General features: G+C 43.9%; 1 protein-coding gene across 1 annotated transcript in view; it reads right to left on the minus strand.

Moving 5' to 3' along the window:
- Positions 1 to 10,692, minus strand: part of mob2a (MOB kinase activator 2a) — a 58,410-nt gene extending 47,718 nt beyond the window's left edge. The window contains exon 1 of the mRNA XM_061036523.1: positions 10,126 to 10,692. Coding sequence (XP_060892506.1) covers positions 10,126 to 10,142 — 17 coding nt within the window. The 5' untranslated portion in view covers positions 10,143 to 10,692. The remainder of the gene's footprint in view (positions 1 to 10,125) is intronic.
- Between the last annotated feature and the right edge of the window lie 1,940 nt (positions 10,693 to 12,632).

The raw sequence follows: 12,632 nt of genomic DNA on the forward strand, positions 1-12,632 counted from the left end.
ATCTTCAGAGCTACACCCTCCGATCCGCACTCGGGCTGCACGCTCACTCTTAGCGCTCATGGTGGCAGGAAGTAGAAGAGTTGTACAGGTCATATGTGCACATCAGAGCCATACGGCAGGGATTTCAGCAAAGACATATGAAACATATGGCTGCTGGTGCTGACCTGTCAGATATTAAACCTGTTCTATCGCACTCCGCCTCTAATCTCTGACTTGCTACACTTTGACATGTGCTATAGGAGAGTTAACACACATACACACACACACATGCAGAAAGATAAAAGGCGGGAACAATAGGAGAAGGGAAATCCTCTCCCCTCTATCTCTTCCTATGTGTCAATGGACTGTCTCTTCATTTTCTTCATGTTTTATTTTCAGTGATGCCAGCGTCTTGTTTGAACCTGTCCAACAAAGCTGAACACACCTCACCACACCCTGACATCTGTAACATCTGACAGATGGTGCACCAGGCCAGGCTGCGAAGTAGCGTTGTTTTATTTTGGCTTTTGTTTCAATTTGTTTCCTGGATCCAACACAAATGATCAAAGGAGCTGTACCTTCCTTCCTTATTGTTTACTGGTAATACTAATGACCTGGGAGTTTACCTGTCCAGTTATCCAGGGATAGATGTGCTTAATTTTTCTCACATTTGCTCTTAAAAAAGATTCAGTCAGTCTTTACATTTTGACCTTTTCTTGCTGCCAAGTATCACATTGAATGCTGAGCATGTGGAGTTCTCTGTTAAGATGTTGTCTGTCTTAAAAGGTGAGCAACACAAAAAAGTATCAATGACACATGAGCAGACTTTTCTTAAAATGAAATGCATTCGTTTTTGGAGTGAGCAGAAAAGACACAATGAGAGAGGGAATCTAATGAGGAGGATACACTATAGGCTTACTTAACAAAGCTTTTCAAAGTTCAACTGAGGCGGCTGATGCTAACTTAAACCTGGCAACTCATAACAACAGGGCGGCTAAAGCCATTTGAGTGTCGATCGTGTTGTTTTTAGAAATTGTTATTATTATAACTAAGTGAAACTCTTCCCAGATGAAGTCACTGCACAGAAGAAAAGAAGAAATCAGAAACCCCATGACATCACTCTCTTCTTCCTGTCCAAAGCTGCTAAACAGGAAGTTCTGAACATTTGTTTCTTCAAGTATAGGACATCTTCATGTTTGAATATCAAATTCCTTATCACGGTTCACATTCCTCTCTATTTGTGAATATTTATTCCTGCCGTTTATTCTCCCAGGTGTTCTCAGCATGAGCTCCTGTAATCCCATTTACAGAGGGTATCCATGACATAGGCCTGATCCATATACTGTACATGCACACAAACACTACCACGCACATGCACAAAATGCATCACAGCACAGACCTTAACATTTACAGAACAGCCAGGGGGAAGGGGTGTGATAAAAAGGAGATAAATAAAGGATGATAAGGAAAAGATAAAAATATAAGACGAAAAAAGAGGGAGGAGGAGTGCTGAGAACATTACTCCCTTAGGCATGTGTGCCTATGTGTGTGTACTCGTCTTGCTTTGCCTGATGCAACGCAGAGATCTCTAATCCAATTACAGTGCAGACCAGCCTAGCGGCCTAGCCTCAGCCACCAAGGACAAACCTAGCAAGCTTACACCGACGCTAGCAGCCCACCAGCACTGCACAGATTTAGCAGCTCAGCTGAAGCGTCGCTCAAGGGTGCTGCTGACCACATCTCAGTGAAACATAAATAAAATATCACCCAGCATTAAAGGCTTACTCCTCCAAAAGACAAATCAGGGCTCTTATCTCGCTTGTTGAATGACTGTTTTTCAGGGCAAACACTCAAACTTTTGTTTTTTAAGTTTCTGGAAATCAAACCCACGAGCGCAAAGACGATCGGAAACAATTTTTAGTCTTCATCCCTCTTTTGCCTCTCCTGCACACGTCTCCAAACTCCATTGCAGTGTCCTGCTGTTAAATCTCCCTCACTCCGTCTCCTCTGTTGCTTCTAATCTAGCTCTCTGACCCATGTAGCCACTTCCCATTTATCTCCATATCTCACCTCTAGCCTCTCCGTGCGACTATCGTCTCTCTTGATCTCTGGCTCTTCAGCTGCACTTTCTAGAACATACATCCTTATCAGCCAGCCTCTCTTCTCCGTATCCTCTTTTCTCTGTTTGTTTTAATTCAATCCACAATGCTTCAGTAGGCCATGTTGCCTTTTTTCTTTTCTTTTAACATTCAAACCTTTCTTTCAAATGGGGAAGTAAAACTTCCAATCAGATTTAAATGAAAATTAGACATGGCCAGTTTAGGTTTTGGTGCAGGTAACACTTCCATGACACGACCTCCACTGATGTATAGGGAAACGTTTAGATTGCCACTTTCATATCCAGCAGCTATCCCCTAATGAGCTTTTAAAAAATCCAGCTATGTCAAATTTGTGTCTATCCTTTCAAACAGATCATTAATGACGGACTAAATGTGCTATAGCACCAAGTGACACTAATTGTAGCCTAAAATATCATCGACACCCAAAACAGAATCTGTGAAACTAGGACCAGTCCTGAAATAAATGCAACTGACTGGTCTGTGGGGTGTCCCTTGTGGGTGTGTGGACGGTATCAACAACCCTAAATCCTGCTGCAGGGGGTTTGACTTATTTTAGCTGATCTTAAGACAGCTCTGGCTGGCAGCGCTCCATGACTATGATACTCTCTGACAGAACAGAAGCTGCTCTCAGCGCTGTGCAGCCTGTCCTGCTACTACAGCAGAAGTCTAGGATCCGTTGGCAACATTGGCCTGAAATAAAAAGGCATTTAATGAGAGGAAATGTCCTCTTTTTTTTTTTAACAATAACAAGAGAACGAAGAGGAGAGAGACAGGGGTAGGCTGAGTAGTCTGGCCTCTTCATGCTCTCTGTCAGTTGTTTCTCTCCATCTGATGGTGGTGCCAGTTGTGTGTGCTGGGCAGAGCTGCCCGGAGCGTTCCAAAAGAGTAAACACAGTCACAGCATGGTGCCACTCTCCTGCCAAGTGAAACAGAGGCAACACACACACACAAACACACAAACACACACACACGCAAACTGACACCCAAGGCCATGCCAGGAGCAACACAACAGCGTTGCCCCAATGAGCAGAACATCTACAAAGAGATAGAGATAATAAGATAAACAAACCTCCTTATATCTGCTCCTTCAGGAATTCACTGGCTTGATTCGGTATAGTTGCATCCTTAACACCTTTTTTAGAAGGAACTATGTGCTATTTTTTTGAGACCTTCTTTCCAATTAAACTGCTGGAGCCTATGAATTGCAGCCGTTCTCAGGCTGGACAAAATAAATATACATTTATTTCCTATAAATAAAACATTGAAAATCCTGTGCCATTTAAAAATCTACATGCAAAGAAATTGTGAGTAAAATCTACTAACATATCAACTGTGAGCAACACGGAATAGTTCTCTAAAAAAAGCTCCCATTGTGCAGAATACAGGGGATTTTTTGCATTGGTTGTTGCAATCACTACATCTCAACTTCCTGGAGAGACTGATAAACACATGCATGTTGTTGTTCAAGGGGGTTTTATGTGCAAAGAAATGTTTCAGGAACCTTATGCATAAGAGGCTCCTGGTTTAATTTCAACAACATGTGCTGTTGACAAAGTAAAAAGCAGCCGATTGAAATTGGTCTGGGACCATTTCAACTTCCCCAGAAGCCTCAACAGCAAAGCGAGCTCACATACTGAGCTGGGTTGCATTTTGCTCCCGATCCATCACCGTATCAGGTTGCACTCTCACAGCATGTTCTGTGCTCAGGATTCTGAAACCTCATCTTCACTGGCAAGAAAGAGGCAAAAACAGCACACCTAACTGGAGTTTTCATCTCAAGTGCTCCCTGAAAGAGCTTAATACAGCCGGGCGAGCATTTGGATTCTCCAATTATCCACTTACTTATGCATATTCAGTGCAAAGCCATCTGCCGAGTCATCCTGGTATCACGTTCATTTCTAAACCTTTCCATGTCCCTGCCTTGGAGAAAAAGGAAGGGAAGACAGGGAAGGAGAGAGGCATCTCAAGAGAGAAACCAGAGAGTGCAGCGGTATTCACTCACAGGAGTGTTTGCATGGAAGTGTGTGTTCTTGCACACAGACTATTTGCCTCCTCACAAGGCTTTATACCTCCTTCATGCATGGTGCACACTGACATCTCAAAACCCCTAAACCTAGCGAGAAAGCTTACTTAACAGACCTTTATTTTCAAGCAATATTTTAAGCAAGTAACAGTGAATTATTTTTGGCTTCAAGTCAGTATTGAACACTTCTTGCTGGGGTGCTGCACGGTTGTGGTTGTCACTAGGTCAACTCCTAGCTCGAGGTGTCACCTTCCTGTGAAACCTGAAGTCATCAGCACCTCTGAACTATGACAGCTGAGCTTTTGACAGTGTGGCGATGACCCCGCTTCTCATTTTGCGCTCCGATACACCGCTGGGGAAAGAGGAATCTGCTACTGCTGTCCCCAAAAATAAAGTCACAGCCTGGATAAGCAGGGGGGGGGGGGGAGAAGCCACAGAGGGGAGATGAGGACTTGTTTGTTGGGACTCTGCCCTTCCAGCTCTGCCTTATTTTCCACTCTTTTACTTCCTCTGTCCCTCACCCAGAGACACGAGGTCAGCACAAAAATAAAAAGCATGATGGTGCTTGTACAATATAAGTCCGGAAATACAGGCTTCATCCTCTGAACACAGCCAACACCCCTAGCTAGTTTTTGTTGTTAAACATCTCTCAGAGAGGAATAAGGCGGCCCTGGGCCTGTTCAACACTGCCTGGCTTTTTGCGGCTGAGCAGTCCAGCTCAGGCAGCAGTCAAGCACGCAAACGTCGCTGCACATCAGCATCCCGAGAGAGAGAGGGAGGGAGGGAGGGAGAGAGAGAGAGAGAGAGAGGGAGAGAGAGGAGGGGAGGAGGAGAATGAAAGGGAGAAGAAGACAGCTAGCAAGAGAAACCGAGCCAGGGAGTGAGTTGAAGTGTTGAAAGTGACTTGATTGCCCTTGCTGAGAAGTAAACAAACCAACTAGTCTTCTTGTCATCTAGCTTATCCCTCAGCGCAGCGTCACGTCACAGTCGAACAGCCCGAGGAGCAGGACCAGGAAACAGCAAAGCAGGGCACAGTGGATCTACGCTTAAACTGGGAACTGAGGAGCACTACAATCAGATAAATATTCATGCCTTTGTGACACTTTGCAACCAATAAGGTGTAAATTAGGGCTGTCAAATAAATCATAATTATCGATATCTATTTGGGGCGCCTATGACCTATAGCAATCAGCCCCTGCATGTACAGACGCTACAATCCTTCAAGCCATTCAAGTCCTTCTAGTAAGCTGAATGCTGTTCTGCCTCCAGGTCAGTCCTAATAGTGATAGTAAAAGCAGTGTAAGAACTGCTGATGATTATGAAGCCAGAAAAAGAGACAGCAAAGTCAGACTCCATTCTGTAACAAGCTACAACAAGGTGGCAGCGTTGGTTAGTTTCTATTCCGGAGCAGGCGACTGCTCTGAGATGATGTCTGCTTGTCTGTCACAGCTTATTATCAGAGATGCAGCTGGGCTGTGAGCAGCGTAAGTAGACACCTGGGCTGACACTTACACATACGTGCAGTAGTGTGTGTGTTAGTGTGTGTGTGTGTGTGTGTGTGTGTGTTTGTGTGTGTGTGTGTTTGTGTCTGTGTTTGTATAGCGGAAATGGAAATTAGGCAGTGGGGTTACACAAGGACAGGGCTGCAGTGTGCAAAATCCCCCAAGGAAACTTTTGAGATGCACACACAACAAATCAGAGGCATCAAAGTGACTTTACTAAAAAGACAGACTCAGATTGAAACTGCACAAAATGCTGCCCCATTTTCCACAAGTACAGATCAGTTGATACGCAAATAAAGAGATTTCTCAGACTCATCTATTACATTTTTTCTGCTCAAAGGACAGAAATTCTCTGAACTATTTCAACTGAATCGGCTTGTAGGAACCAGCTTGAGTAGAGAAACTGCTCCTCCCGTCAGATATTGATTATTTTAAAACATCTTTGAACTCGACTAAAAACCAACAACAAAAAATTCTTGCAACTCACTTCCTGTCGTTATGGAGAAGACGACAGCTCAAAATCTGTCTGTACACATTCAGTGATTCGATCTTCAAGAGTTTAATGGTTTACAAGAAAAGTTTCAGGCTCAACTAGATTTCATCCACAAAAAATGTTGTGACTGTTGTTGTTGTTGTTGCAGTAACCCTTGGTTACAGATGTCAACCTAACCACTTCACTTCTCTATTAATATAATCACGCTCTGTAAGTGAAAATGATCTCAAACCATTTTAGATCATGTGATGTGAAACTGAGAAATCGTTTGTCAGTAGGCCATCCCATGCTCTCTGCATGCTTTGAAAACTTGAAATGCAGAATCATGTAAAGCTGAGATTAAAACACAGCTATGAAACGTATGGAACAATGAAATACCATGAAGACAATGTGGAAACAACCAAACCGGTTTACAGCGACTGTGAGACGGCGACACATTTCTTCTCAAGAGGTCACAGTGATGACACAGAGCAGAGGAAGTTTGGCATACAAGTGCTTTGTGTAAAGTCGCCCTCTACATCAGCTGATATGTCTTCTTTTTCATTCTTCATTTTTAACTATTTGAGCTGACAAGTTGACCCCAAGTGACAGACTGCAGAGCCGCAGTGCAAGAGTTCAAAAGCATTTCGTCAAATTTTAAAGAGCAGGCAAATTGTCTCCAAAAAAATACTATTGAAGTTGTAAATAGCTTATTGTGAGTAGTACAGTATATTGATCATCATCCACAAAATGATAGAAAATAACTAGCAGACCCTGTTATTACTGGAATATTTCCTATCATTGCCTGCATTCCCTCAATGATGCAGGATACTGATGCTTTGTCTACACACCATTACGTCACAGGTGATGCAGTGCGAGCTAAGTGTACATTAAATTGGAGTCTCTCTCAGGTCAGGCAGCCGAAAGCAGCGCTCCACTTAGCTCTCAGTAGTTTCCATCCTCTCTCTCGCTCTTCTATTCAGCATTACCAATCCATCACTCAAAAGCAGGGGGATTAAACATCTGTCAAAGCCTGCTCATTTCGCCCAACAGGAAAAGACACATTTCGGCGTTGCGCATCTCCCCGCTGATTTAACGTCCTGTCTGACTGTGAGTCCGGACAGATGAGGTCATTCAGCTCTGAAATAATGCTCCATGCCCAAAATAAATACACTGCACATGGACAGAGTGACTCAGTTTCCACATACATTTACACACAAGTAGTAAGACTTGTTTTTGTAGAACCCTAGGAATAACGAATCAGACTGAAACACCTCCCTTTATTATCCCTTCGTCTCCTATACTCAATCCATGCACCCTCAGTGAGTCCCCATATCCTCATCCTCTCATATAGACTTCCATTTAATCCCCTGTGGAGCTTCATCCTTCCCTTGCACCCCCACCTGCTAATTCTTCCATTTTTTCCTCTAATCAACACCATCAAAAGCGTTCATATCCCCTTCCTCCATCCTTCACTTCCTATCCAGTCACAAAACACGCCATATCCCATTCCCCTATTCCTTCAGATCACCCTGCCTCTCTCTCATCAGCCTCCTCGCCTCTTTCATTCATCACGCTTCCTTGTCCCTCTGCACATTTATCCCCAGTTCAGCTGCCTTCCCCACACTCCATCTCTCTTCCTCACATCATCCTCTTCCTCTCTTTTGTCTCTTCTCTCCTCCATCGTTCCCCGGCCACCGCATCCTTCACCCTGGGTCTGTAGTCAGAGTGATTACACGCTTGGTTAACTCATTCATTGACTCCAGTCCGTCAGTGACGCATGCTGGACGCATGCCTTCTGGCTTCCAATGCATTCACCTCACACACACACCTTCCCTGCATACATAAACAGTAGACAACTTCCTGCTTTAACGTGCAGGTAAACACACAGTCTCAACGTGCAGAAAAGGCCTTTCCAGCTAAAAAGACAGCTGATAGTGATAACACTAAGTACAGCCTTACTTCCCCTATTATGAATAAGTGATTTTAGTTTGTATGAAAGCATGACTCATTTTTCTTTGAGAGTATTTAGATAATGACACGTGAATAATTTAAAAAGGTGTCTCTCCAATTAACATTTATAATTCTGCCTATAAGCACACAATGCATAGGCCTTTACTCTCCTCACCTGCGTTAACAGCAAGACATACCTGGGTGTTACTCAAACCTTTTCATGTGTGACAGCTCCAAATGTCAGGGCAAAAAAAACATATATCATTATCTCTTGTGAGTGACTGAGTGGGAGGGGGAGAAAGAGGAGTTTAAGACCTATAAATCACATTTACAACTAAAGAGACCTGACGCAACTTGAGACAAGTCAATGCAAGAACCAATTACCAAAAACCAGCTCCATCAGATGGAGGAGGTCACGCAAAGAAATATTGCACAATAAACCAAAAACCCATGATGACATTTCTCAGGGTCATTCACATTTACAAGCTGCACAGTCTCGTTAGGAATCATTTTGTTTCAAGCAGTGCCAGGACAGTTATTGTAGCTAATTCGCCTCAGGGGATACCGAAGAATTTTACGAGTGCAAATGAGGTGTTGCCTTCCTCACCCAAAACTCATCAGATCTTGTCCTATAAAGTCTGTAAATTACGATTGAAGCTTGTTAAGTATTTTCTCACATATCCTGCTAATTGACAGACAGAACCCCCCCACCCCATAAAAAAATAAGCTTTTTGGCAGAGGGAACAGTTATGAAACGAAGTTGCTGGGGGTCATTGAGGGACTGCATCCTTATCTCTCAGCCAATATGTCACCACATGTGCAAAATCACTCCCCGACAACACGCCTCCACCCTTCCTTAGCCCACGATCTGCTCAAAAATTGGTGAGGCCAGCAAGCCGGCCTGATAACTAGTCAGCAAAAATGCAACCATCATGGGGACACACCCTGCTGTGCAAAAAACAAAGTGTTTACGGCGTCCCAAAGTCGTGTTGTTCTCCAGCTCAGAGAGAAAGCAGAGGGGTGAAATGGGAGCTTAAAATGAAAGTGTGCGTTTGAGAAGAAAAACTAACATCTGCCTTATTTACTTACAAGTGAATGTGACTTAATGTTCCACGCAGACTTAAAGTGTGCACAGCAATCACTCATGCACCTGCGAGTTAACACACCAGTACTCGATGATAGTAGACTGAGCTGGTAAGCTCTGGGGAGTTACTCTATCAGTGACACAGGTGTCACAGGTTAATCCTGGATACAGTGAACTCTGTGTAGCAGGTGTCACACTGGGACCGCTGCATCTCATTCAGTAGTATTAACGACCCATGTGTGACATGACTGAAACAAAGTGACAAATCAGCATCACCCACCTCTGTCAGGTGTGACATATATACTATTGCACTGTGCTCTTACAGTTGTCAAATATACATTATGCTCATTAATACAAGGTGCACACCTCAAAACTATAGGAGCTATACTCTCGTTAGGGTGCTCTTTGACACCGGAATCTTTTGTGTCCCAAATGTAGCACATGAGGTTACATCAAGTTAGCATGACTGCTAACGCAACCAGCGCACCTTGCAGAGGAAATAAAGTCAACCCGGGCTCAGCCGCGTTAGCAGGACTGACGGGCTGCTAATGTTAGCCCACTGCTGTGTTAATCATTCCTATAAATAAGACCCCTGTCCAACAAACTGCTCTGCACAGATATATCCCCCACTGCCTAATCTGGCCGCTGCCACCGTTGGATAAATAGCTGCAGGCCATGGAGGTGCCCCAAAAATACCGCCTGGCCCCCGGGTAACATTAGGAGGGTGTACCGATGCAGGATGAGAGAGCGCTGCCAGCTTTGCTACCGAGCTAGCTTCGCAGAGCTAAGCTAAGCTAGGCACCATGCTACCCGAGTCTGACTATGCGCGTGTGTGAAAGTCAACATTTAAAAGCGTTCAAGCAGACAGTGCACCTGTCTAATGCTGACCGTGGTGGTGTCAGGTGCTGTGTGGAGAAACGAGGAAGACTGCGCAGTTGACCTGACACAGCAGAGTAAGCTGGCTAAGGCGATGCTAGCTGTGTTGTACTCACCCCATTAACCAATCCATGGCGCTGTTTGGAGCTAGGTTAGCTAACGATAGCTGGCAGGGGGATAAACCCACCAGGAGCTGGAGGCAAACCCCCTAGTTTATCCAGCCACCACCCTCGCTGCCCTGGCTGCCTTGCCCCGAGTCCGTCGCTCTCCCCCGCGGGCCCGTGTCCCTCTTCGCCGCTTGGTCCTGACCAGTGAAGCACAAAACGCCGCTTCAACTTTAAAGCGCTTGTCCTTGTTTTGATCCTCGACTAGCCTGGATCATGAAGTGGCAAGGAACTCAGTCAGATCAGCCTGTTAGCTGGCTGGTAGCGGGAGCGCAGCATCGAGTGACTTTGAGCACGAAGGCGGAGCGGGATGAGAGCCGGGGCAGCGGTCCGGATCTGTCCGGTGGAGAGAGGTGTCCGGTGTGCAGGGGAGCAGAGAGTGAGGTGCGTCCGCTGGGATGCCGCCAGGTCAAAGCCGGTAACCTCTGTCATGCAGCCTCGTTAAAGGCTACCCGCGCTAGCTGACAGCCTGAACCTCCACTGGAGCTGCTGCTGTCTGAGCGAAGTCTAAATCGGAGTCCGGAAGTAAACACAGACCCGACCCACTGTCTCCCCTGTGCGTAAAATGCGTGTCACGCAGGGCTACACGAATAGGATGTGAAAGTGAGTAATGTAGAAAAAGCTGAAATTGTATAAATTAACTCAGAATACACTACAATGCAATAATAGCATGTTTACATCTGCTGGATATATTAACAGAGAGATCAAGTATTATAAATTAACCTAGGCTACTTCAAACAGAATGAACTTATTCTAAGGCAGTAATTCCCGGGCTTTGAGTCTAAAGCTGAGGAGAAGAAGGAAGGAACAACCTTTTTATGTAAAGTATTTCACTTCTTTAGTCCTCTATGAATCTCTAGAAAAAATAAAAAGTATCTGGCAGTATAAGAAACATAAGGTCAGTAACACTGTCCAACAAACTGTTCACAAAAAATATTCCTTTATATTTTGGTGAGTTAATTTACTAAAACTTTACTTTTACAAAAACAAACCCATTTCAAAATAGTCTAGTAGCAAGCCCTGCAGTATGAGGTCGATATATGTTATAACCCTGTTTTTATTTTTTTAGAGGGATCCACTATCAGACTTTACTTTTTACAGCTTCATCAACTTAGTTTTTGTCGTGCTCACATGATCCACTGTCTAAGTGTTGTAATCAGTCCAATCATGACGATTAACTAAATGATACACCAATTGCTTGTGTTGTCTCACTGTATGTGAGACAAAATGTACTCATACAATGAACAGAGGATGCTCGTGATCAATAGGAAGGAAACTGAATATGTTCACCCTGGGCTTAGCAGTAAATCTGCTTGTGTCTTCACCTTTAGTGAGCATGCTTTTTCATCTTTATAATATATAGAACAGAAATAAACCTTGTGAGCAGGAGAGAAGTTTCTATAGAGGCCATAGATCTCAACCGGCAGCATGTGCACTGATCCTCACTGTGAACTGTTGCAGGCTGGTGACCCTTGAATTACCTGCTGAATTATTGTATACTATTGGCTGTAGCTCTCTGCTTGTTCTAAGTCACAGACTTGGCAGAGACAAGGGAAAACATTTATTATCTCTTCACCCTCTAAAAACGTAACCCAGCCAGACAAGAGGACATTAAATCACAAACGAATGTGTTACAAAGAGGTTACACTTATAAATCCTCACTGGTCTCACTGCTTCTTTCACTTGTTTTATGAGACAATCTGTAAACAAAGAGATAGTGATGAAAATTGGATTCATTGATAGATAATTAAATTATGAATAAAGGTCCAGGTTAAATCTATCAGAAGGCAGAATGTTCTATTTATCTCCATTTAATATCATTGTCAATTGTAATTGTATGACTATTACAAAACAAGATTGGAAGACAACACATGCACTGGAAAATTACAGAGTAGGCTTTTGAACTATTCTAAAATTGTATTTACTTGGCAAAGGGTTTTACATTTTTATTTACAGGATATTGTGTGCCGATCAGCAATATAAATGAGTTCTTTATCACCTGCCTTCTTATCATTTTGCTGGTTATTTTTTGGGACATGACTTTTTTTTTTTAAATCACATGTTATTCATCATGAACTCTCGCTTTAAAGTCAACCACTGACCATCCACTGACTGCATGAAGCTTTCATTAGTAAATATTATTTCTAGTTTGCATTTTTCTAAGAGCTGATCAATACTTTTACTGGTCATCTCCTCGCTGTCTCCTCTTCTCTGGACGGCCATTAAAGCAAGACGTGTGGTCGTCATTACTCCGTCAGTCTCCCCCTCTCCTCCCTCCCCCATGCTTTACTCTTCATCATCTATTAATAACAGGAGCATGCAGGTGACGAAGAGGCCATCCTGAGCACGAGCCCTGTTAACAGCAGGCAGAGCCACATGATTGGCTCGTTTACACCCCAGCGCCCTGCTGGCCTCCAATCAGTGAACAGAGGGGCGGCGTTATAGTGTAGAGCGGCAGG

The sequence above is a fragment of the Labrus mixtus genome, chromosome 4 (assembly GCF_963584025.1).
Source record: "Labrus mixtus chromosome 4, fLabMix1.1, whole genome shotgun sequence".
NCBI classification, from domain to species: domain Eukaryota; kingdom Metazoa; phylum Chordata; class Actinopteri; order Labriformes; family Labridae; genus Labrus; species Labrus mixtus.